At 47.7% G+C, this 24864-nt stretch overlaps 2 protein-coding genes across 2 annotated transcripts in view; one reads left to right on the plus strand and one right to left on the minus strand.

Moving 5' to 3' along the window:
- tyw3 (tRNA-yW synthesizing protein 3 homolog (S. cerevisiae)) overlaps nt 1-22130 on the minus strand; it is a 24354-nt gene extending 2224 nt beyond the window's left edge. The window contains exons 1-5 of the mRNA XM_072440446.1: nt 21924-22130; nt 18457-18537; nt 14125-14223; nt 13927-13998; nt 13029-13162 (exon numbers count right to left, since the gene is read on the minus strand). Coding sequence (XP_072296547.1) covers nt 13029-13162; nt 13927-13998; nt 14125-14223; nt 18457-18537; nt 21924-22100 — 563 coding nt within the window. The 5' untranslated portion in view covers nt 22101-22130. The remainder of the gene's footprint in view (nt 1-13028; nt 13163-13926; nt 13999-14124; nt 14224-18456; nt 18538-21923) is intronic.
- On the plus strand, nt 851-6947 carry LOC140356756 (creatine kinase, testis isozyme-like). Its single transcript, XM_072441945.1, has 7 exons — nt 851-1037; nt 3276-3430; nt 3859-3991; nt 4146-4317; nt 4390-4513; nt 4724-4913; nt 6778-6947. Exons 1-7 carry the CDS (start codon nt 932-934, stop codon nt 6945-6947), a joined length of 1050 nt encoding a protein of 349 aa, XP_072298046.1. The 5' UTR covers nt 851-931.
- Nucleotides 22131-24864: the final 2734 nt, after the last annotated feature.

Raw genomic sequence — 24864 nt, forward strand, 5'->3', positions numbered from 1 at the left:
ATGAGGTCATGATATGTCTTTTTGTTGTTTATTCACTACGAAAAGTCTGAGGAATAAAGTCTGGCGGTAATGCAACAATTGGATGCCAACCGCCATAAAACAACAACAACAACAACATAACCATGATGTCCGGATTCAGAATCATCAAAGCAAAGATTCTAGAATGTTACTTTAGATTAGACCCTGATGGGTTGTTTTCTCTCTCTCCTTTTCGTTCTTTCTCTCTCTTAGTTGGTGGCGGTAAATGCATCTTTTCAGTCGGCTGCCAATCGCCATTAAAAGTAACAACAACAACAACAACAACAACTCTCCTTCACGAGTCGAGTTGATTCAGTCGAGTGCGTTCACCTGACGAGAACATTCTGCTTCAATTGTCTTTTCTGCTTTCGTCATCAGCCGAGTGTCTCTCAAATCAAGGGTTTTCACGACAAACAATCAGGGTAAGAAACACTTTTCTGGACAATGACTCAGTTTATTGTAATGTTCTTTCTGGTCATCTCATAGTGTTTAAAAGTGTTAGTGTTTTGGGTGTAGCTCAGTGGTAATCAGGATGTCCCAGGTTTGATTGAAAAAAAGAAAATGTTAAAAAACAAAAACAACAACAATATAGCTGTGGCCACGGCAACCACTCACTCCCCTTAAGATGTCCATTCGTTTGACCAGTTATAAATACGGCCCATAGCGCTCGAGTACAGCACAATGAGTGTTTTTAGTGTATTTGAAGGACACTAAAAACACCTAGAGATCAATGCAGCGCCATCTTGGATTGTTCTTCCAGTTCAAACTATAGCTCCATGGTTTGTGCAGCATGAAGAACATGAAGAACATGAAGAACATGAAGAAGATGACGAACGTGACGCAGCTGACACTGACTCTGAAGCGACTCGCGGTGGAGGACGAGTTCCCGGATCTGTCCAACCACAACAACCACATGGCCAAAGTGCTCACCAAGGACCTGTACGCAAGTCTGCAGGAGCGCGTGACGCCCAGCGGCTTCACCATCAACCAAGTCATTCAGACCGGGGTGGACAATCCTGGTAAGAGGCAGGGACTCGCGGGGCGGGGACGCACATGTGTTACGTTTATGTAATCACTGTCAAGAACCAGAAAGTGTGGAGCATGTGAAAGAGAGAACTGAATTAGTTTTATGGTTTCAAAATAATAAACAGGAATTCAATCGGCAGAATCTTCTCACAATCCAGTCACAAAAATCACGTAAAGCTATAGTGAGGCTGTTTGCTGTAACCCGTGTCAACATTTTTCAAGTTGGTCGGACGGTGGGCAAATTCTTATTTTTTTTACATTGAAGGCTTCAACAGTCCAGGGGTCAGAGGCTTCAACAGTCCAGGGGTCAGAGGCTTCAACAGTCCAGGGGTCAGAGGCTTCAACAGTCCAGGGGTCAGAGGCTTCAACAGTCCAGGGGTCAGAGGCTTCAACAGTCCAGGGGTCAGAGGCTTCAACAGTCCAGGGGTCAGGCTTCAACAGTCCAGGGGTCAGAGGCTTCAACAGTCCAGGGGTCAGAGGCTTCAACAGTCCAGGGGTCAGGCTTCAACAGTCCAGGGGTCAGAGGCTTCAACAGTCCAGGGGTCAGAGGCTTCAACAGTCCAGGGGTCAGGCTTCAACAGTCCAGGGGTCAGAGGCTTCAACAGTCCAGGGGTCAGGCTTCAACATTCCAGGGGTCAGGCTTCAACAGTCCAGGGGTCAGGCTTCAACAGTCCAGGGGTCAGGCTTCAACAGTCCAGGGGTCAGAGGCTTCAACAGTCCAGGGGTCAGGCTTCAACAGTCCAGGGGTCAGAGGCTTCAACAGTCCAGGGGTCAGAGGCTTCAACAGTCCAGGGGTCAGGCTTCAACAGTCCAGCGGTCGGGCTTCAACAGTCCAGGGGTCGGGCTTCAACAGTCCAGGGGTCAGAGGCTTCAACAGTCCAGGGGTCAGGCTTCAACAGTCCAGGGGTCGGGCTTCAACAGTCCAGGGGTCGGGCTTCAACAGTCCAGGGGTCAGAGGCTTCAACAGTCCAGGGGTCAGGCTTCAACAGTCCAGGGGTCAGGCTTCAACAGTCCAGGGGTCAGGCTTCAACAGTCCAGGGGTCAGAGGCTTCAACAGTCCAGGGGTCGGGCTTCAACAGTCCAGGGGTCAGAGGCTTCAACAGTCCAGGGGTCAGAGGCTTCAACAGTCCAGGGGTCAGGCTTCAAGCTTCAACAGTCCAGGGGTCGGGCTTCAACAGTCCAGGGGTCAGGCTTCAACAGTCCAGGGGTCAGGCTTCAACAGTCCAGGGGTCAGAGGCTTTAACAGTCCAGGGGTCGGGCTTCAACAGTCCAGGGGTCAGAGGCTTCAACTCGATTGTGAGACTAAATCTCACGATTTTAAGATATTTCAATCGACTTTTTGTACACCGCTATCCTTTATTTTGGTAGCGAAGGCGAGCGGGGGGAACATGCGGGGGACACGGGCGCCGCCACCTTTATTGTGATGACGCTGCTGGGCGTGTTTCAATCCCAGAATGCATTGCCTAAGTCAAATTTCACACCGTGATAGAGCGTGACATGTACTATGGACACTTCAGTGGCGCCGACAGAGACAAACTAACTCGTAAAAAACATCTATGCACGTTCTGTTTTGTTACAGACGCATGTGGAGGATGAATAGGAAGTCGCACATGCGTTACGCGGTGTGTTATCAGTCCTTTGGGATGAAAGACAGGTTTACTAATGTGATAAAAATATTCAGCACAGCGGTTTAGGACAGACCGGTCGGCGAGTCGGCGAAATAATTGAAAAATAAAAGATTTTGACGTTTTTTTCAACAAAATGCAGATTTTTTTCCCCCCAGTCGGCTAGTTTAATACCGGGTCGGTCGGGTTACGGCAAACAGACATTATTTTGCTCAGCCTTACTTATATACTTACATAACCCAGGATTAATTGGAAGATTATAGAGTTAATAGTGTCTTTGTGGTGTTAGACTACAATCCCCTTTTAGTATTATGGTTTCCGTTGATGATCTGTCCATACTCAATCCAGCAGGTGGCGGTAAATGCACCTTTTCCATTGGCGGTCAACCGTCATTCAAAGTAGTACAACAACAACACGTCTGTCCCACATGACAAACTTGTCCCACTTTTGCTACAATCCTTATAAGAACATGGGCCAGGGGAAAAGTGCTAAACATTTTAAATATTATTGCTGAGGTAATTTATCCTAATTATATTCCGCACCATACACTTGAATAGACACAGACCTTTCCTATTTCAAGCCCTGACCCTGCGTGTGAGAGTGCAGGTCATCCCTTCATCATGACTGTGGGCTGTGTGGCTGGAGACGAAGAGACCTACCAAGTGTTCAAGGAGCTGCTGGACCCAGTGATCCAGGAACATCACAGAGGATACAAACCCTCGGACACACATAAGACTGACCTTAACGCAGAAAACCTACAGGTAATGTTTAGACTGCGGGGCGACTGCGGGGCGACTGCGGGGCGACTGCGGGGCGACTGCGGCGCGACTGCGGGGCGACTGCGGCGCGACTGCGGGGCGACTGCGGCGTGACTGCGGCGCGACTGCGGGGCGACTGCGGCGTGACTGCGGCGCGACTGCGGTGCGACTGCGGGGCAAAAAGGATAGCCTACTTTCACTAAATTCTTTTCTTTAAAGTGTTTTTATAGTACAGCTTTATTCTTCAAGTTGCCACTGGGGCAACGTAAAACTGAAAACCATCCACAAAACAGTGAAATGTAGAAAAACATAAAAACCTGTAAAATGCACGTAAGTGGGAAAAACTCTTAACTTGACCTTTGACAAAAGGAGCTCAGCAGCTTGAGTCTCAGTCTTGAGTTGAACACCAAACTCTCCTATTTGTGCCTAAGGGCGGAGACAACCTGGACCCCGCCTACGTCCTCAGCTCCAGAGTCCGAACGGGCCGCAACGTCCGTGGCTTCGCTCTGCCGCCTCACTGCAGCCGCGGCGAGAGACGCGCCATCGAGGGCCTTTCCATCAAAGGTCAGTCAGAGAACAGGCTGGAGCGCCCTCTGGTGGCTGCAGAATCAAACATCTGAGTGATAGATTCTGAGGGCTTTGTGATGGATGATTCAGACGCTTCTGTCAGTTCTTCTTCACTTTTTGGCTCTGTGTTAAACGCGTTTCTCGCCCGCAGTCTTGAACTCTCTGAGCGGTGACCTGAAGGGCAAGTACTACTCTCTGAAGAACATGACTAAGAAGAAGCAGCAGCAGCTCATCAATGACCACTTCCTGTTTGACAAACCGGCGTCTCCTCTGCTCTTGGCATCTGGCATGGCCCGCGACTGGCCCGACGCCCGCGGGATCTGGTGAGCGCAGCGCGAGGGCGGTCTGGACCAGTGTGAGCCGTCATTTTTACTGAGCGTTTGTTTGCCCAAAAGGCACAACGACAACAAGACGTTCCTGGTTTGGGTGAACGAGAAGGATCATCTGAGGGTCATCTCTATGCGGAAAGGAGGAAACATGAGGGAAGTGTTCAACCACTTCTGCATCGGCCTCACCGAGGTCAGGGACTTGCTTAGTTTGTATTCAAACTGATTTATTTTTAAGTTAGGGTTGTATAACATTATAATATCAGTTTATTGGGCATCTGTTTCTCTGGATTCTTAATATCTGGCCCTGTTCAGTGGGACATTTTACTCACAGAACCTGCTTTAACTCGCTTCGTTTGGATTAAACTTGAAACCAGATTGAGTCTGATGTGTTTTTTGTCAGATCGAGAGCCAGTTCAAGCAGCGCTGCCACGACTTCATGTGGAACGAGCACCTGGGTTATGTCCTGACCTGCCCCTCCAACCTGGGCACCGGGCTCAGGGCCTCAGTCCATGTCAAACTGCCCAACATGAGCAAGCAGCGGCGGTTTGAGGAGGTGCTCAAGAGGCTGAGGCTGCAGAAGAGAAGAACCGGTGAGAACTATCTTTATGTAGACAACAATAGTCATTCAAGTTTACAGTAAAAACAGATGAAACCATAAAAGAAAGAAAAGAAAACAGATACAATAAAAACAGTTTCATCAAAGTGAGTCGAGAACTAGACTCTGAACACAAGATATCTCCGTGGAACAATGGCCACCACAATTTAAGTGTTTTTCTTCAGGCTGAGCAAAATAATGTCTGTTTGCCGTAACCCGACCGACCCGGTATGAAACTAGCCGACTGAAAAAAACTTGAAAAACTTTTATTCAACAATTATTTCGCCGACTCACCGACCGGTCTTTCCTAAACCGCCGTGTCGAATATTTTTATCACGTTGGTAAACCTGTCTGTCATCCCAAAGGACTGATAACGCACCGCGGAACACATGTGCCTCTTCATATTCATCCTCCACATGCGTCTGTAACAAAACAGAACGCGCTTAAGCAGGCGGCGAAATAGACGGGGGCCCGGGGCCCGTAAGCAGTCAAATCTCCGGCAGCATCTAAATTCTTCAACAACAAAAAAAATCAAGATTTAACTAGTAATTTGGTCATATTTGGGGCATTTTCATCGCTTAAGTTTCGTTTTGACAGACATTCGCAGTATTCTCGCTTCTCATTGGCTGAGCGGTGTCCGAGAGCCAATTTCGATGAAATCGGGCATCTGATTGGCCGCTGCGTTCGGGTGTACTCGGAAATGCCCGGTTTAATTTTGCCCCTAAAGTGATATCCAGGTTGGCGGGCGTCAATCTCTACTCAGTCCACAATTCAGTCTTGTTAAAGTTGTTTGCAACAAAAGCTGTGACAATGTGGAAGTATCCAAGGCCCCAACGCCCCGCCCCCTTTGGAGTTGTTAGCATCGGGGCAATGTATATATGTTAGTAGTTTATTTTGTAGGCTGTGATTTCATATATTCCACAAGATCTCCTTGTGTCAAATGCTGTAAACAGTATTTATTTTATATCTAAGAAACATTATTATATTAAATTAAACAATTTTAAAGATCATGATCTCTGGTTTATATGATTCAGTACTTGTGCTCTTCATATCAAATAACAGATGAAAGTACTTTAAATTGTTTTACATGCTAATAAACCAGGTTTAAAACAACACATGGACTGTTGAAGCCTGACCCCTGGACTCTTGAAGCCTCTGACCCCTGGACTCTTGAAGCCTCTGACCCCTGGACTCTTGAAGCCTCTGACCCCTGGACTCTTGAAGCCTCTGACCCCTGGACTCTTGAAGCCCCTCACCTCTGGACTGTTGAAGCCCCTCACCTCTGGACTGTTGAAGCCCCTCACCTCTGGACTGTTGAAGCCCCTCACCTCTGGACTGTTGAAGCCCCTCACCTCTGGACTGTTGAAGCCCCTCACCTCTGGACTGTTGAAGCCCCTCACCTCTGGACTGTTGAAGCCCCTCACCTCTGGACTGTTGAAGCCCCTCACCTCTGGACTGTTGAAGCCCCTCACCTCTGGACTGTTGAAGCCCCTCACCTCTGGACTGTTGAAGCCCCTCACCTCTGGACTGTTGAAGCCTCTGACCCCTGGACTGTTCAAGCCTCTGACCCCTGGACTGTTCAAGCCTCTGACCCCTGGACTGTTCAAGCCTCTGACCCCTGGACTGTTCAAGCCTCTGACCCCTGGACTGTTCAAGCCTGACCCCTGGCGGTCACTCCGGACTCAAAAAATGGCAAAATTTTGATCTTTTTCCCCCCCTTCAAAGTAAAAAAAATATGAATTTGCCTACTGTCCGACCCACTTGAAAAATGTTGACTCGGGTTACAGCAGCCTGACAAAAATGTATTGTGTCCAACGCGCTGGAGCTGCAAATGTGCCTGAGTCTCTCTTCCGTCTCAGGAGGAGTGGACACGGCAGCTGTCGATGGAGTCTTGGACATCTCTAATGGCGATCGTCTGGGTTTCTCTGAGGTGGAGCTGGTGCAGATCGTGGTGGACGGAATCAAGCTGCTCATCCAGATGGAAAAATGTCTGGAGAAGGGTCAAGCCATCGACAACCTCATGCCCTAATTCTCACCCCGTCACAATCGGAATTGGAATCAGAAAAGGTTTATTGCCATTGTTAATGAACCGCCCATAGGGGAGGGGCACATATGAAGGGCAGTCCAAACGGCTCCTACTCACCACTAGAGCTGGGTTGAAAAAAAAAAAAACGATTTTCCGATTTTTAATCGATTCGCATATTAATGACCGATTATCGATTCGAACATCCAAAGATCGATTTAAACATTTTATTTTATTTTTTAAATGCTCAACGTTTACATTTGATACTTCCAGTTTCAGTGCTGGCAGTGTGTGAGCAGTTTTAAAATAAAAATGCTTTTGGTAGCAACCGCTTTTGGGTGAATTCTTCATTATTTTCAATCATAATAATACTGCAGTGGTTCATGTCGCAGTAGAATCCACTGTTGCAGATGTCGTCACCTCAATGATGTCCTCCATTTATTGTCCTGAATTCTCTTTCTTGAAGGTAGATTGACCCTTAACCTTTTCATCAGTCTTCCAGCAGTAACTACCAATACTTGTAAGATTTGCTGTTTAATATTGATATAATACCAGTTTGAATATGTTGCTTCTCTACACAGTCATGAAGTGAAGGAAACGCTTCAAATACATTTTTCATTTTTAATAACATTAACCCCCGGATCCAATCAAAATCGGATGGAATCGGAAATCAGATCGAAATCGGATCGAATCGATTCTTGAAATTTTAATCGAAACCCAGCTCTACTCACCACATGAATCATTTGGTACAAAGATACGCTCCTTCCATCCATTCATTTTCTACCGCTTGTTCCCTTTCGGGGTCGCGGGTGACTGGAGCCTATCTTTGGGCCTTAGGCGGGGGAACACCCTGGACAATGGCCAACTTGTCACAGGGACATCACAGAGACAGACATTACAGACAATTATTCACTCTCACATTCCTTCACATCAGTGCGACAGCAGCAAGACGACGCCTCGGCTTTGACCTCCAACAGCCACGCAAGAAAACACATGCCGACCTTATTAGTGTTTAAACATTTTATTGTTCCGAACAAATCCTTGAACAATTCAATGTTTGATTCATAAAGTCTGGTCTGGAAATAAGTAGAGATCACTTGTAGCGAATCGCAGACGACCTCTGACGACCTCTGAACGTTGCCATGATGACAGGAATGCAGGGCGTGGTACCACGTACAACCCTCACATGGAGATGTATGACGTCTAGGGATGCAGACCTAAAGCCACGTTCAGGTTCAAGTCCGGATTTGAATCCAGAGGTTTAGGTTCAGGTCTGGACCTAATGAGTCCGGACCTAAATCAGGCCATATTTACATAATGTTACAACAGTGTAACACAAGACACTTCGCTAAATTAAGTTGAAGACACATGAACAAGGACGACTATCAAACACGAGGCTTAACTCAATTTAAACAAAACTCAATTTATCTGGTTTATTCACTGTTTATTAACAGAAGTTACAACTTACAAATCACAAGCTACGAGCTAACACAGATTCATGCGTTTTACTTGAGGAACAACTTCCGAACAAGAGCATGTTGAGTATTGGTATTGGAGCAGCTGTTTCAGCTGATACTATGTTTGTAAGTGTATTACTGGTTTGACTGGGCTGTCCCCACACCTGAAGTTTAATGCTTTAGATACATTTCCACTCTTTAATTTTGCAGATCCATTGGCATCAAAGTCATGTAAAAACCTTCAAAAACTAGCATAAAAGTTAACTAGAACCACTATAAAATCAACTTAGCAGTATCAAAAATAGAATATGAAAATATTTTACACAATACATCATATTTACAGCATTAAACACAAGACCATATTTAACAACTGTAGAACACAAATAAGATTACAAAATATAAGCTCCAATTAATTATTCCAGCAATTAAACAATATTACTTTGACTTAGTATTTACTAGATGTATAAATATGTATATTGCACATTAACCCACTGAAATAAATGCTACACCACAACATAATACAGTTATTTCATTCATATTGTAGCGACCCTAGTCTCTAGTGCACGTGCGTGCGGTCTCTGGGGCGGAGCTAAGAGCGGCTCAGGAGACGAGGTAGTTTCTGATGTTCCTGTTCCATCACCGTGGTTACGGCCAACATTAACCAACTCTGTTCAAGAAATAAAGTGACAACTTGTGAGCACTAAACCAGCATTACTGACCTGAGCGAGAAGTTACAATATTTACACCCAAACCAAAGCACAACCCGCTCCTTTAACGTCTTAAACTAACTCACGGAGCGGCACAAGCGGCGATGCACCCGGCGGCTTAAAACGCTTCAATGAAGCCAGAGATCTTCCCGAATGTTCGGTCTCTCTCGTCTTTAAACTCATTTCGCCGGCTTCAACTTCTGCCGCGGGGAAGACACGTGCGTCGCTGATGCTCCGGGCGACATTGACAGCGATGTCAGTGTTTACGTCTTTTCTAGCGCGAATTTCGCGATCTATGGAAGGTTTAGGATGGTTTAGATTCTAGAACGTAAAGGATATAGAATGTGAGTGCTAGATTTTTAATGAGTCCAGAACCGAATCACCGGGTTTCGGTTTTTTTGGACCTGAACCGAAACGTTTTTACAAGTCCAGATCCGGTCCTGCGGAGCGGTACAAATCCCTAATGACGTCTCATACAGAGCAGAGACTGATCCAACGACTGCTTTTGGATTCAAATGAACTCAGAGCCTTTTTCTCTCACAAGACAAAAGCTAAAAAACGATGCGGTTTTAGTAAACAAACATCAATGTCTTTTTCCACAAGATGAATGTAATGTACATAATGTTCATGTGTTCTGCTTTTATGACTTGTCTTGTGAATAATTTTACCTTTGTAACTATGTGGCCTAATATTCAAAATGGCTACATCGGATATACTTCAGATCTTCTGAAATCAGCTCAGACTTGAACAGTAAAACCACTCCCCCCCAGGGGTCAGTCAGAGAGAGAGAGGCAGAGGTCAAACTCACTTCCATTGGAGAGGTCCACCAAGCGACGCTGAGCCAACCACAGAACAAAGAGACACTTTTCTCCCATAAATAAGCCTATTTTTTAATATCTGAAATAAACTGCATCATGCAAACTTAAGCAAAGGATCTTTTTGTAACTTCTCAAGTCAAAACAGAACGTGGATCCAGGACAGTCTCTCAGACCAGCCTCATCGGTGAAACACTGGCCTGACCAGCCGTTCCCAAGACGTTTTGGCAAACTACTTATCTAAACCTGAGGTTCTGGGGCTCGACCGCTGCGTTTAGAGGGCGGAGTTTAGAGCAGAGACAGAACCAATCACATAAACCCAGAAGTGATGCAAAAAACGCGACACGCTTAACCGGATATTACGTAACCCATGTCAACAAGGCGTGTTCCACGTTATCCGTCCTGAACGCAGAAAATGTTCCCTGAATCACAATGACGCCCTTTTTTTTTAACCGCATCTAACGCACGTTCATCACGGCGAGTAGAGCGGACTTTCCTGATCGTTCAAACCGAAGCGAGAGCAGAAGTAAACTCTCGGTCACGAGCCGGGCCACGGGTCGGTGAGGATGGAACAATCTAACATTTCTGTGCAAACTTTGCCCAGCAAGTTTTCCCTCATGTTTTTGAGAATATAATGTGGGGTTGAATATGTGTGGTGCTGAATGGACAGAAACACATTTGCATTTCCCAAATTCATAATTATCTGCTTAATAATTTGGTCAATAAACCTTCATAAACCACATTTGGTAAAGTATTCAATAATTTCCAGAAAAGGGGTCAATGTCACAGTTACGTCCTCGCAAACCTTCAGATTAACAAGCAAATTAATTTAAGATATTTGATTATAGAATTGTTAAATGCCTAATGTCTGGCTGGTGCCCCAAATGACTCGAAGATAATGACAAACATACCCACACATGCAGTGAGTGTGTTTGAAATCTGTTCCAAAATCCAATTCTTTAATCGATAACCTTGAATGTCCCGTCTCTCATAAGTGGAAGTACATGAATAAAACTACAGTACTACAGAATCCCCTACACACTTTATTAAATAACGTAAGTGGGCTCTAAGCTTTTATATTCTTTGTGTCAATTTGCGAGTGTAGCATCCACAGACCTGTCTTTCCAGTCAAGGAGGTTATAAAAGTGTCAGGCGCTTGTTTGTTTCTACGGCAACTCAGAGCTAACTCCAGTTAGCAGCGTTAGTGGAACTGAGGATTTGATGAACCTGAATTACCCAAATAAACCAGGTTTTGGATTCATCTTACTTCATGGAATACCTGTGAGCACCCGTTTATTAGATTCTTTTTGTTATCTGTTTTGTTTCATATTTGTTCATCCATCCATCTTCTTCCGCTTTATCCGGGGCCGGGTCGCGGGGGCAGCAGTCTGACCAGGGACTCCCAGACTTCCCTCTCCCCAGACACTTCCGCCAGCTCCTCCGGGGGGATCCAGAGGCGTTCTCAGGCCAGTCGAGAGACATAGTCCCTCCAGCGTGTCCTGGGTCTTCCCGGGGGCCTCTTCCCGGTGGGACATGCCTGAAACACCTCCCCAGGGAGGAGCCCAGGAGGCTCCGGAACAAAAGCCCGAGCCACCTCAGCTGGAGGAGCAGCGGCTCTACTCCGAGCTATCCCCGTGTGGCCGAGCTTCTCACCCTATCTCTAAGGGAGCGCCCAGCCAGCCGGTGGAGGAAACTCATTTCGACCGCTTGTATCAGCTCATGACCATAGGTGAGGTCAGGAACGTAGATTGACCGATAAATTGGCTCAGCTCCTTCTTCACCACAACAGTCGGTGCAGCGGCTGCAGTGATGCAGTCGCTGCACCGATCCAACTGTCGATCTCACGCTCCATCCTTCACTCACTCGTGAACAAGACCCCGAGATACTTAAACTCCTCCACTTGGGGCAAAGACCCCCCACCCACCTGGAGAGGACAAGACACCTTTTTCCGGTTGAGAACCATGACCTCGGATTTGGAGCTGATTCTCATCCCAGACGCTTCACACTCGGCATATTTGTTCATATTTGAACTAAATCGCATGATGTATGACATGATGAAGGGAACTTAATTGAAAATGGACATCTTTCATACTGTAAACTACCGTATTTTCCGCACTATAAAGCGCACGTAAAAGTCTTTAACGTCCTCAAAAGCCGTCCGTGCGCTTAATAGTCCGGTGCGCATAATATATGGTTTATTTCTGGTTGTGCTTACTGACCGCGAAGATATTTTGTGTGGTACATGGTGTATAAAGAAGATTTGGGACACGAGACGCGATGCGCGACTAGAGTTACAGTACTCCGGTACCGGAAGTCCCAACAACATATTTGCAAAGCATTCTGGGAACAGTGGTCTACCTGCACACGGCACACGCGACACTTTGTCAAAACGTAAACAACATTTTCAGTCGGGCACAACGCAGACACCTACCGGTGATGGCCCAAGATGGCTGCTGCCTAGAGACCATTGGAACTCTTATATCATGCGCTTACGCGCTAAATTATTAGTCAACTGTGGGAATCAAAAGGCCGGAATCATCACTGAACTGCTGCGTGGGTCCGAGATGCGGGATCACATGACCAAAGAGATTTTAGCACGGAGCACTATCGCGCTTTGGCTGCTTTTACCATTATGCGCCCCAACAGACATTAAACCGGGACAGGGACGTAAACAATCGGGCTGTCCCAGGTAAATCAGGACGTCAGGTCACAGCTGTGCGGGATGTACTTTGACGCATTTGAAGGATTTGATGACGAGGAATGAACTGAAAAAGTGAGTGTATTGTGTTGTATTTTACGTGTTGCAACTGAACGAGGCTGGGAGTTGTTGTGGATCTGCTAACGTGTCTTTTAGCAATAGCAGAGTGTGTTTTGATGTTGAACAATGTTGATCTGAATGAGTTGAACGTGTTTAATAAAGCTCAACTGACTGACTTATCCGTCTGTTTTGTTTATCTTATGCACTTTATCGTCCGGTGCGCTTTATGTATGGACCAGTACACATGGTACACAAATAGCTGATGGTGCGCTTAATAATCCGGTTCGCTTTTTCGTGCGCAAAATACGGTACAAGTACCACATGGCAAACTATAGAACCTCTCGACTGACCTATGGATACGTCTGAGATTCTCCTTCATCTTCTGGTTGCAGATTTGACACAAGAAGTTGATGTAGTCAGGGGTGACCAGCGGGGTGCCCCGGTGGGTGAGTGGGACCTCCAGACCATGGGTGCTGCGGACGGCCTACAGTGACACAAAACAAACACTTTCATTCCAAACGTTCATTCACATTGTCTGTAACTGGGGCTGGGAAATATGGCCATCAAAATCAAGATTGTCATTCCATGTTTTCCTGTTCAATGCAGCTCTCAGTCACATCACAGACCTGTCATGTCCCTCTCTGTGTCATGCGTCCCTGATGAAGATGGTCCTCAGACATGCCTCAGGACGTGGCTCTCATGGGGTCAGGTCACCTTCCAATGAGATGGCTCCAATCTTAAGACCTTGAGGGTTGTTCTATCCCTTTTGGAGCTGATTTGATTGTGATGATGTGTGTACGTGTCAGCTACTGCCTTTAACAGCATGTGTATCGTCTCTGTTCTGGGGGACGAGGGACAGAGACCTTTGTGAGCGACAGTGGTTATTTACTGTGCACGAGTGACTAAAGATCCACCTTTTGAGAAAGATAAACTCTGTTCAAGTTCTTTTCTATTTCTTGTTCATTGTTTGCAGAAATGCCACAATCCTCTCCACGGGTGTGGTCTTTTCCCTGTGTCTCAGGACGTTTAAGAACCACCACGTCTGGCACAGAGGGCACGAGCAGCTTCATAAACGAGGCCTCAGCTCTGCAGAAGGGCGGGGCTGCTCAGTGACAATGCAAGTATTTGAGCAGTAAATTTTTTTTTTGAAAGTAATAATGCAAGATAATCCGTTTACTTTCAACGTGTGTAACATTTAGGGCAAAGCAATCCAATCTGAACCAGGCCTGACATGAGGTTCTAACATACCGATATGATTTTGCCAGTTTTCCCGACTGTGAGGCCAGAGTTCCTGAAGCCGGAGTTGATTGCCACAGAATGCTGCAAACAGACAGTATCTATGTTATTGATCATTTCTCATTCATATAAATTATATATTCTACTATATGGATTCATTACTATTTGCTGTAAAGGAAACCCATTTTTCCCTCCAAAGACCAGACTGACCATAAGCTGAGCATCGTCCAGTCTGCGACACTGGACATGAAGAACGAACGGTTCAAACTTCAACACAGCGTCTCCACTGGACCGGCCCACAGCGTCTGACTGCAACACACAAAGTTCATTCAGTGTACAGCTCCATGTAAAGCAGATTCGTTTCTAAATGATCTGTATACAGTGAGGAAAATAAGTATTTTAACACCCTGCAATTTTGCAAGTTCTTTCACTTAAACAGTGTGGAGGGGTCTGAAATATTTATTGTAGATGCATTTCCACTGTGAGAGACAGACAAATATTTTAAAATTATTTATTTGTATGTTTTTGCAGTAGAAATGTATTTGAATTTGAATCACCTGCTCGAGCTTGTTAGCTGCATAAAAACACCTGTCACCCCCATAATCAGTCCAACTACTGCCATGGGCAAGACCAAAGAGCTGTCAGCGTCAGAAGACCCCAGAGACTGAACTGTCGACCTCCACGAGGCTGTAAAGGGCGATGGATGAGGACTTCTGGTCATGCCGGCGCTTTGAGCAAATGCACCTCCCACAGCCGCTGCAAAACTCTGTTTCAAAACCATCGTTTGACACACTTAATCCCAAAGAGGAAGAACAAAAGATGAGTAAACAAGACCAAACGGGACTAAAGCAAACAAAGCTGACAGCCCACGGTATCCATTGGAAAACAGCGGGCAGCACAAGCTGAGTCTCTCAGAGCAGAATCTGCTGCAGTATCTGCTGCGGAGGCCTCCGAGCTGAAGGCAGCAGGACTAACCGGAGCAAGCATGGATGAAGTGGAGCAGCGTGTTTCAGATGTGGACGACACTAAGGGAGATGGAGGCGCTATGGGCCAGGGGGACGACACTGGAGACGGAGAACAATAAAATGAAAAAATAAGATCCTGGATTTGGAGTCCAGATCACGTCGTCCTAACCTGAGGCTTGTGGCAGAAGTAGAAGGAGAAGGAAAGGATACAGAAAGCTTTTTGGAGAAGATTATTCCCGTCTTCTTGAAAGGTTAAAGGAGACCTGCAGGGTCAAAGGAGACAGTGTTCATCTGCACATCTGCAGAAACTAGAAGGCCTAAGCTTTCTAATGATATATCACACTTGCATGTGGAACATAAGATCCTCTTTTAATAAGCAATGCCATTTGGTTCCAACCATTGTGCACAGGGCGAAATAGGTGGATGGTAACAGGTAGGAGACCTCCAGGGTTAAAGGAGACCTGCAGGGTTAAAGGAGACCTCCAGGGTTACAGGAGACCTCCAGGGTTACAGGAGACCTGCAGGGTTAAAGGAGACCTGCAGGGTTAAAGGAGACCTGCAGGGTTAAAGGAGACCTCCAGGGTTACAGGAGACCTGCAGGGTTAAAGGAGACCTGCAGGGTTAAAGGAGACCTCCAGGGTTACAGGAGACCTCCAGGGTTACAGGAGACCTCCAGGGTTAAAGGAGACCTCCAGGGTTACAGGAGACCTCCAGGGTTACAGGAGACCTGCAGGGTTAAAGGAGACCTGCAGGGTTAAAGGAGACCTCCAGGGTTACAGGAGACCTCCAGGGTTACAGGAGACCTCCAGGGTTACAGGAGACCTCCAGGGTTACAGGAGACCTCCAGGGTTACAGGAGACCTCCAGGGTTACAGGAGACCTGCAGGGTTACAGGAGACCTGCAGGGTTAAAGGAGACCTGCAGGGTTAAAGGAGACCTCCAGGGTTACAGGAGACCTCCAGGGTTACAGGAGACCTGCAGGGTTAAAGGAGACCTGCAGGGTTAAAGGAGACCTCCAGGGTTACAGGAGACCTCCAGGGTTACAGGAGACCTCCAGGGTTACAGGAGACCTCCAGGGTTACAGGAGACCTCCAGGGTTACAGGAGACCTCCAGGGTTACAGGAGACCTGCAGGGTTACAGGAGACCTGCAGGGTTACAGGAGACCTGCAGGGTTAAAGGAGACCTGCAGGGTTAAAGGAGACCTGCAGGGTAAAAGGAGACCTGCAGGGTAAAAGGAGACCTGCAGGGTAAAAGGAGACCTCCGGGACAAAGGCAAGTGCGTCTTCTTTGCTCCAGATATTCCATATGAGGTTCGTCAACAACGGCAAAAGTTCCACCAGGAGCTCAGGAAGAGAAAACTGAGACATGGGTCCTCTTTTCCCGCGACTCTTCTGTGACTTTTGAAGATAAAAAAAACACATGCTCAGAACTCCAGGAGAAGCAGAGGTGCTCCTCAGAACACCAGGAGAAGCTGAGGTGCTCCTCAGGACACCAGGAGAAGCTGAGGTGCTCCTCAGAACACCAGGAGAAGCTGAGGTGCTCCTCAGAACACCAGGAGAAGCTGAGGTGCTCCTCAGGACACCAGGAGAAGCTGAGGTGCTCCTCAGAACACCAGGAGAAGCTGAGGTGCTCCTCAGGACACCAGGAGAAGCTGAGGTGCTCCTCAGGACACCAGGAGAAGCTGAGGTGCTCCTCAGAACACCAGGAGAAGCTGAGGTGCTCCTCAGGACACCAGGAGAAGCTGAGGTTCTCTTCAGGACGATGCGAAACACAGAGAACTGAAGAGCATGATAGATGGAGCCACCAGCTTCATAATTTGAAGAGACCGATGACATGATTTATTTGTTTTTAACATCAGACTTTACGTTTATGTCTATTCTGTGACTAAACACATCTACTCCTGCCAAATGTTTAGGTGCATTAGGTGCCAAATGTGAGAGATTGGATTTGTGGGACATACTTGCAGAGTGCAGCAGGGGGCGTGGCCAGGGACGTTACAGTTCTTTCTGAGGATTGTGTCAGGAGTGTCTGCTTTTTTTGAGGGCCCTTTATTAGGTTTGGACTTCCCTTTTACTATCTTTTTCTTGTTCAGGTTTTGGGTTTGATGCCAGTTTCCAGTATGAACCCTTTTGATTTCTCTTTGACCCTTTCAGCTGTTTTGTGTTACTATGGTTCTTGTGTGTGTTTGTTGTTTCCGACCAGAGAGATTAAACATGTTTGAAAGTTATCAACGGTATGATCAAATCAGGGATATGAATCAGCATGAAGCCATGGAAAAAAAACAGACCGCTTTGGCTCCTGTTGGCCAACTGCACATGTGCAGGATGACCACAGCGGCAAACGTTCAACAAGTAGCCAACATAACTCGTTTTGAGATTAGATGTTAGTTAGAAATACAGACAGTCACTTCAGTCACATCGTGAGCAGGTCTGTGTGTAATGGATCCAGATGAAGTGATGACCGGTGGTGTGAGCAGAGGTTTGTGGAGCTACAACAGCCACACAGGAATAACAGGAATAATGGGAATAATGGGAATAACAGGAATAATGGGAATTTTACAGAAGACTGAGTCAAACTGTGGCTTTGATTTGGATTCTGGGAGTAGAGTTGATGGTGGCAGGTGAGTTTGATGGTGGCAGGTGAGTTTGATGGTGGCAGGTTTAAAGCTGGTTTCAATGTGACGTTTGTGGCACATGAAGCTTCATTACAGTGATCTGTCTGACCATGTCTGACCATCTCTGACCATGTCTGACCATGTCTGACCATCTCTGACCATCTCTGACCATCTCTGACCATGTCTGACCATCTCTGACCATGTCTGACCATGTCTGACCATGTCTGACCATCTCTGACCATGTCTGACCATGTCTGACCATCTCTGACCATCTCTGACCATGTCTGACCATGTCTGACCATGTCTGACCATCTCTGACCATGTCTGACCATGTCTGACCATCTCTGACCATGTCTGACCATGTCTGACCATCTCTGACCATGTCTGACCATGTCTGACCATCTCTGACCATCTCTGACCATCTCTGACCATGTCTGACCATCTCTGACCATGTCTGACCATGTCTGACCATCTCTGACCATCTCTGACCATGTCTGACCATGTCTGACCATGTCTGACCATGTCTGACCATCTCTGACCATGTCTGACCATCTCTGACCATCTCTGACCATGTCTGACCATGTCTGACCATCTCTGACCATGTCTGACCATGTCTGACCATCTCTGACCATCTCTGACCATCTCTGACCATCTCTGACCATGTCTCCGCATGTGTGTGTTTTGTGCAGTGAGAGCATTACACAGCTGTAGTAAAGCAGTCATAGGATTTGTACTTCATTCAAATGTTTTCTGGTACATACTAAATAATAAAATAAATGACAATAGTAGCCTACAGCGGGCTCACCTGCATGAAGAAGAAGAAATCAGTGAAGTTTGTACTTAAAGGGTCAAATACAGGACTTTAAATAAAATATGAATAAACTATGTAAATAAGTAGCAGTGTTTAATATAGCAGTTTAAAAGTCATTAGAGTGGTGAGATGAAGGTGCAGTGAGCTCGTACCAGCTGCTGTGAAGTACACTTCTGGTGGGAGACGAAGAGCCACTGACAGTTCTGCTTCTGCACATCTCTGCTCTCTGCGCTCTGGAAGAAACAACACAATTATGTATCATCAATATATACAGCAACTTACTCACTTTTAATCCTTTTATTATTTCAGAGGGAGAACTAATTTGCTTTTGCCAAAAATGCTTTTTGGTGGAAATCAAACGGTCTCTATAGGACTACAGTACCAGTACAAGTACAAGTACAAGTACAAGTACAAGTACAAGTACAAGTACAAGTACAAGTACACAAGGTCTATCCTGCCAAGAGGCCTAGAGCAACATTCAATGAGCTGCAGGTATTGGCTGTGTAGTACACGTGAGAACACAGTGAGGGGCGGTGGTGACAGCGTCCTGCTTTTGTCTTCAGCTGGACTTGGGGCCGAATTCACGCTGGAGGGAACTATGAACCGTTCAAATACCAATCAACACAAAACCTTCAGCCAAAGAACTTCATCTTTCAGCCCGACAATGACCAGAAGCAAACGTCCAAATCTACAAAAGAATAAATGGCTTCACAAGAAGATTCAAGTCTTGGACCGGCCCGAGGCCCGCCGTGAATCTGAGGAGGAGACACAGGACATGCCGTGAATCTGAGGAGGAGACACAGGACATGCCGTGAATCTGAGGAGGAGACACAGGACATGCCGTGAATCTGAGGAGGAGACACAGGACATGCCGTGAATCTGAGGAGGAGACACAGGACATGCCGTGAATCTGAGGAGGAGACACAGGACATGCCGTGAATCTGAGGAGGAGACACAGGACATGCCGTGAATCTGAGGAGGAGACACAGGACATGCCGTGAATCTGAGGAGGAGACACAGGACATGCCGTGAATCTGAGGAGGAGACACAGGACATGCCGTGAATCTGAGGAGGAGACACAGGACATGCCGTGAATCTGAGGAGGAGACACAGGACATGCCGTGAATCTGAGGAGGAGACACAGGACATGCCGTGAATCTGAGGAGGAGACACAGGACATGCCGTGAATCTGAGGAGGAGACACAGGACATGCCGTGAATCTGAGGAGGAGACACAGGACATGCCGTGAATCTGAGGAGGAGACACAGGAGGAGACACAGGAGGAGACACAGGACATGCCCTGAATCTGAGGAGGAGACACAGGAGACGCCCTGAATCTGAGGAGGAGACACAGGACATGCCCTGAATCTGAGGAGGAGACACAGGAGAAGACACGGGAGACGCCCTGAATCTGAGGAGGAGACACAGGAGGAGACCCGGGAGACGCCCTGAATCTGAGGAGACACAGGACACGCCCTGAATCTGAGGAGACACAGGACACGCCCTGAATCTGAGGAGGAGACACAGGAGACGCCCTGAATCTGAGGAGGAGACAAAGGAGGAGACACAGGAGGAGACACAGGAGGAGACACAGGAGGAGACACAGGAGGAGACGCCCTCAGATCTGGAGCTGGACTCAGAGCTGAAGTATTATTTTAAGGATGTTCACACTTAAGCAGCAATTTAGTTTTTACTCCCCAAAGGATTTGTTTTTTTTCAACTGAATCATTCAGGTCATAGGTCAAATTAAAATGTTAGAAATGACAAAAAACATTTCTACAAACCAGGTGTGGATTTCCTGCTGGACTGAAGTGTCATGACAACAGTGTGGGCGGATCATATTTCATACAGATTTGAGCTGTAATAGTGAGTTCTAGATACTTCATGAAATCATCAGATATTCATTCATATGTGAAACAAAGAATATTTATTCAATATCCTTATATCCTTATCAAAGTTCTTGGCTTTGATAAGGATCTTTTTTTCTTCGTATAAAACCATGGTTACAGGAGCCATGGCAGTAATAAAGGTGGAAAGTCGGACAAGACGAGCAACATCTGTGAAAGATGTGACTCTCCACATCACATCAGACCTTTGCACTCCAAGACTTTCAAGCACTCGTCCTCCACTTCACAGGATTGTCCTCATTCTGCCCCGCCCACTTTCCCCTCTGTCCCCATGTGAGCGCCACGTTGGGTCCAGCTGGAGCTTCAGTCCATAAAACCTGCTCTAAAGTCCATCCATTTGTGTCAAATGTCCAACGTTCACGTGACCATCAAGTCAACGCTGCAGCGCTTCCCTGGACAGCACATGCCTCCACCCGCACCGCCCCGCAGCACATGCCTCCACCCGCACCGCCCCGCAGCACATGCCTCCACCCGCACCGCCCCGCAGCACATGCCTCCACCCGCACCGCCCCGCAGCACATGCCTCCACCCGCACCGCCCCGCAGCACATGCCTCCACCCGCACCGCCCCGCAGCACATGCCTCCACCCGCACCGCCCCGCAGCACATGCCTCCACCCGCACCGCCCCGCAGCACATGCCTCCACCCGCACCGCCCCGCAGCACATGCCTCCACCCGCACCGCCCCGCAGCACATGCCTCCACCCGCACCGCCCCGCAGCACATGCCTCCACCCGCACCGCCCCGCAGCACATGCGACACGCCCACCTCTTTATTCTAAAAAAGTCCTCTAACGCGCTGTCCCAGACTATGTCCCACTCTGTCCCAGACTGTGTCCCAGACTATGTCCCACTCTGTCCCAGACTGTGTCCCAGACTATGTCCCACTCTGTCCCAGACTGTGTCCCAGACTGTGTCCCACTCTGTCCCAGACTGTGTCCCAGACCGTGTCCCACTTTGTCCCAGACTGTGTCCCAGACTGTGTCCCACTCTGTCCCAGACTGTGTCCCAGACCGTGTCCCACTCTGTCTCAGACTGTGTCCCAGACCGTGTCCTACTCTGTCTCAGACTGTGTCCCAGACTGTGTCCCAGACCGTGTCCTACTCTGTCTCAGACTGTGTCCCAGACTGTGTCCCAGACCGTGTCCCACTCTGTCTCAGACTGTGTCCCAGACTGTGTCCCACTTTGTCCCAGACTGTGTCCCACTCTGTCTCAGACTGTGTCCCAGACTGTGTCCCAGACCGTGTCCTACTCTGTCTCAGACCGTGTCCCAGACTGTGTCCCAGACCGTGTCCCACTCTGTCTCAGACTGTGTCCCAGACTGTGTCCCAGACCGTGTCCCACTCTGTCTCAGACTGTGTCCCACGCGGATGATGCAGCCTCAGGGACTAAATGTCTCTGAGTTTCCATAAAATGTTATTGATTGATGACGTCACAGAGACACTGTCCCACCAAATGAAGTAACAATTACAAAAGAATTATCATGTGCACCATAAGTTGAGCCAAATTACTAATTACTACAAAAAATACTAATCATCAACAGATTTATGAAAAATGATGACTCTCCAAATATGTATGTAAACAGTTGTTGCACAGTGTTTTATGCTTTAATCATATTAAAGAAGAATTTAAGAAAACTGTTCGTAAAAGTGCTATTAATTCAAAAGTTGCTGCGCAGGTAAAAGTAACGATAGAAGAACAAACGCGGTCCAAACCCCGTCGATGAGGATGACGCGGCCGGAGCAGGAGGACGTGGTGAAGTACTGCGCGGAGCCGCTCAGGAGGCGCACGAGGCCGGCCACGTCCTGGTCCACGGCGCCCTTCTTACTCTGGTCCAGCTTCTGCTCGCTCTGCCTCTTCCAGCGCCCGAAGGCCGCGTCTGTGCCCGGCATCGTCGCTCTTCTTCCCACGGGTTCAGAGGATGTAGACGTAAACACGGAAGTGCTCCTGACACGCGCTCTTGTTCGTCACTGACACGCGCTGGCAAGTACCGCCTCCTGTTGGGAAGTACCGCCTCCTGCTGGTGGTGTCCTGCACGTGCCACTGATGCCTCATGTTCCATTAAATAACGATACAAACAAAAACCCTGTGTTTTGTTCTCTGAAATACAAACTTGAACGTGATAGATCAAATTAATTATAATTTAATAATTCATTTAAAAACGTAAACGCAATAAACAATAATAGATGAATAAATAAGGGTCAGGTTTAATCATTTATGAATTACTCATTTAATCGTCAGAAGTAAAAGTCCCATTCATTTGTTTTCTACAGCTTGTTCCCTTTAGGGGTCACGGTTGACTGGAGTGACTTTGGGCTTTAGGCGGGGTGCACCCTGAAGGGGTCGTGACCAGGTGAATACAGTGACCCAAAGTTAGCAGCTTAAATGTCGTACAGTTTATTATATGGGCCGGTGGTCCCACCTGAGCAAATATTTGTTCTTTCTTACGGTTGAATTACCAGGTGCCATTATATGTAAATGAGTTATTTTCATTCTTTCAACCCTCGAAATGTCATATCCAAGTGTTTGTTTGTCAAATGTGGGACTGAAGGTTGGTCTGGCAGTGGATCTTACACAACAGCGCCACCTACTGTCAGTTTACACATTTTGACAATGGTGGAAAGAGTACTCCTTGAATAAATGTCTACATGACTAAAATGTACTCAATTACAATTCTGTACTTAAGTAAATGCAAAACATCCTCAAGAAAAAAAAGCTAGTCAGAGTACTAATTAAGTTACTTTTTAACATTGTGTCAGTAGCATTTTAGATCAGGCTATTTTAAATAAGTCGTTTTAATGTTTTAAGTGACAATCTGCTGCAAACAGTGATGTTTGGGTCTTTGCAGGTTTAGAGCAGAGACAGAGACAGAGACCGAGACCGAGACCGAGACCGAGACCGAGACCGAGACCGAGACCGAGACCGAGACCGAGACCGAGACCGAGACCGAGACCGAGACCGAGACCGAGACAGAGACCGAGACCGAGACAGAGACAGAGACAGAGACAGAGACAGAGGTGAAACAGCTCCACATTAGGACAGTTGGGACTTGAGCTGTACTTACTACTTATAGAGATGGTAAAACTTACACTCACAAGTACAAGTACACATTTATATATCTAATCAGAAAAGTACAATTAGCTTTAAAAAAACCTCATATACAGTAACAGTATTTGTAATGAAATACTTTTGAAATACTGTCAAAAAAGCATGAACTCAGGACGAGGCTCCTCCAGGGCAGAGAGGAGGCCAGAGGCTGAAGGAGGCAGGACGAGGCTCCTCCAGGGGGCAGGACGAGGCTCCTCCAGGGCGGAGAGGAGGCCAGAGGCTGAAGGAGGCAGGACGAGGCTCCTCCAGGGCGGAGAGGAGGCCAGAGGCTGAAGGAGGCAGGACGAGGCTCCTCCAGGGCGGAGAGGAGGCCAGAGGCTGAAGGAGGCAGGACGAGGCTCCTCCAGGGCGGAGAGGAGGCCAGAGGCTGAAGGAGGCAGGACGAGGCTCCTCCAGGGCGGAGAGGAGGCCAGAGGCTGAAGGAGGCAGGACGAGGCTCCTCCAGGGCGGAGAGGAGGCCAGAGGCTGAAGGAGGCAGGACGAGGCTCCTCCAGGGCGGAGAGGAGGCCAGAGGCTGAAGGAGGCAGGACGAGGCTCCTCCAGGGCGGAGAGGAGGCCAGAGGCTGAAGGAGGCAGGACGAGGCTCCTCCAGGGCGGAGAGGAGGCCAGAGGCTGAAGGAGGCAGGACGAGGCTCCTCCAGGGCGGAGAGGAGGCCAGAGGCTGAAGGAGGCAGGACGAGGCTCCTCCAGGGCGGAGAGGAGGCCAGAGGCTGAAGGAGGCAGGACGAGGCTCCTCCAGGGCGGAGAGGAGGCCAGAGGCTGAAGGAGGCAGGACGAGGCTCCTCCAGGGCGGAGAGGAGGCCAGAGGCTGAAGGAGGCAGGACGAGGCTCCTCCAGGGCAGAGAGGAGGCCAGAGGCTGAAGGAGGCAGGACGAGGCTCCTCCAGGGCAGAGAGGAGGCCAGAGGCTGAAGGAGGCTCAAGCGTGATTAAAGGCCAATAACAATACAAATCCTGCATAATGTGTCCTTTACGAGGACTTCCTGTTCTTTAAAGGGGACACATTCTGCTCGCCATCTCCCCGAGTCACTTCACTCACACGGATTTGGATTCATGAGTCCTGTTTTCACTTATCCCCTATCCCCACCCATATTCTTGTACCTAGTTGTGTTCATTTATAAGATTAAGACTCTGACAAAGACACTTTTCAAAATAAAAGATCCAACTTTTGCCTCTTTTTACATTCTATGGGCAAAATCCCCTCTGGATTCTTTCACTGCAGTTCAGTCAATACAGTTATTTCCATCAAACCATGAATGATAATGAAGAGGCGGGGCTTATCACTATGAAGAGGCGGGGCTTATCACTATGAAGAGGCGGGGCTTATCACTATGAAGAGGCGGGGCTTATCACCATGAAGAGGCGGGGCTTATCACCATGAAGAGGCGGGGCTTATCACTATGAAGAGGCGGGGCTTATCACTATGAAGAGGCGGGGCTTATCACCATGAAGAGGCGGGGCTTATCACCATGAAGAGGCGGGGCTTATCACTATGAAGAGGCGGGGCTTATCACCATGAAGAGGCGGGGCTTATCACTATGAAGAGGCGG

The sequence above is a fragment of the Eucyclogobius newberryi genome, unplaced genomic scaffold (genome assembly GCF_026437365.1).
Source record: "Eucyclogobius newberryi isolate DKJ021-1_F unplaced genomic scaffold, fEucNew1.0.hap1 SCAF_12, whole genome shotgun sequence".
Lineage (NCBI taxonomy): Eukaryota > Metazoa > Chordata > Actinopteri > Gobiiformes > Gobiidae > Eucyclogobius > Eucyclogobius newberryi.

Excerpts from the sequence above, each read along its gene's own strand:
- LOC140356756 (XM_072441945.1), top strand. The coding sequence starts at position 932 with ATGGCCAAAGTGCTCACCAAGGACCTGTACGCAAGTCTGCAGGAGCGC. Across the intron at positions 1,038-3,275 it reads GACCGGGGTGGACAATCCTG|GTCATCCCTTCATCATGACT; the intron begins GTAAGAGGCAGG and ends GTGAGAGTGCAG. Across the intron at positions 4,914-6,777 it reads GCTGCAGAAGAGAAGAACCG|GAGGAGTGGACACGGCAGCT; the intron begins GTGAGAACTATC and ends CTTCCGTCTCAG.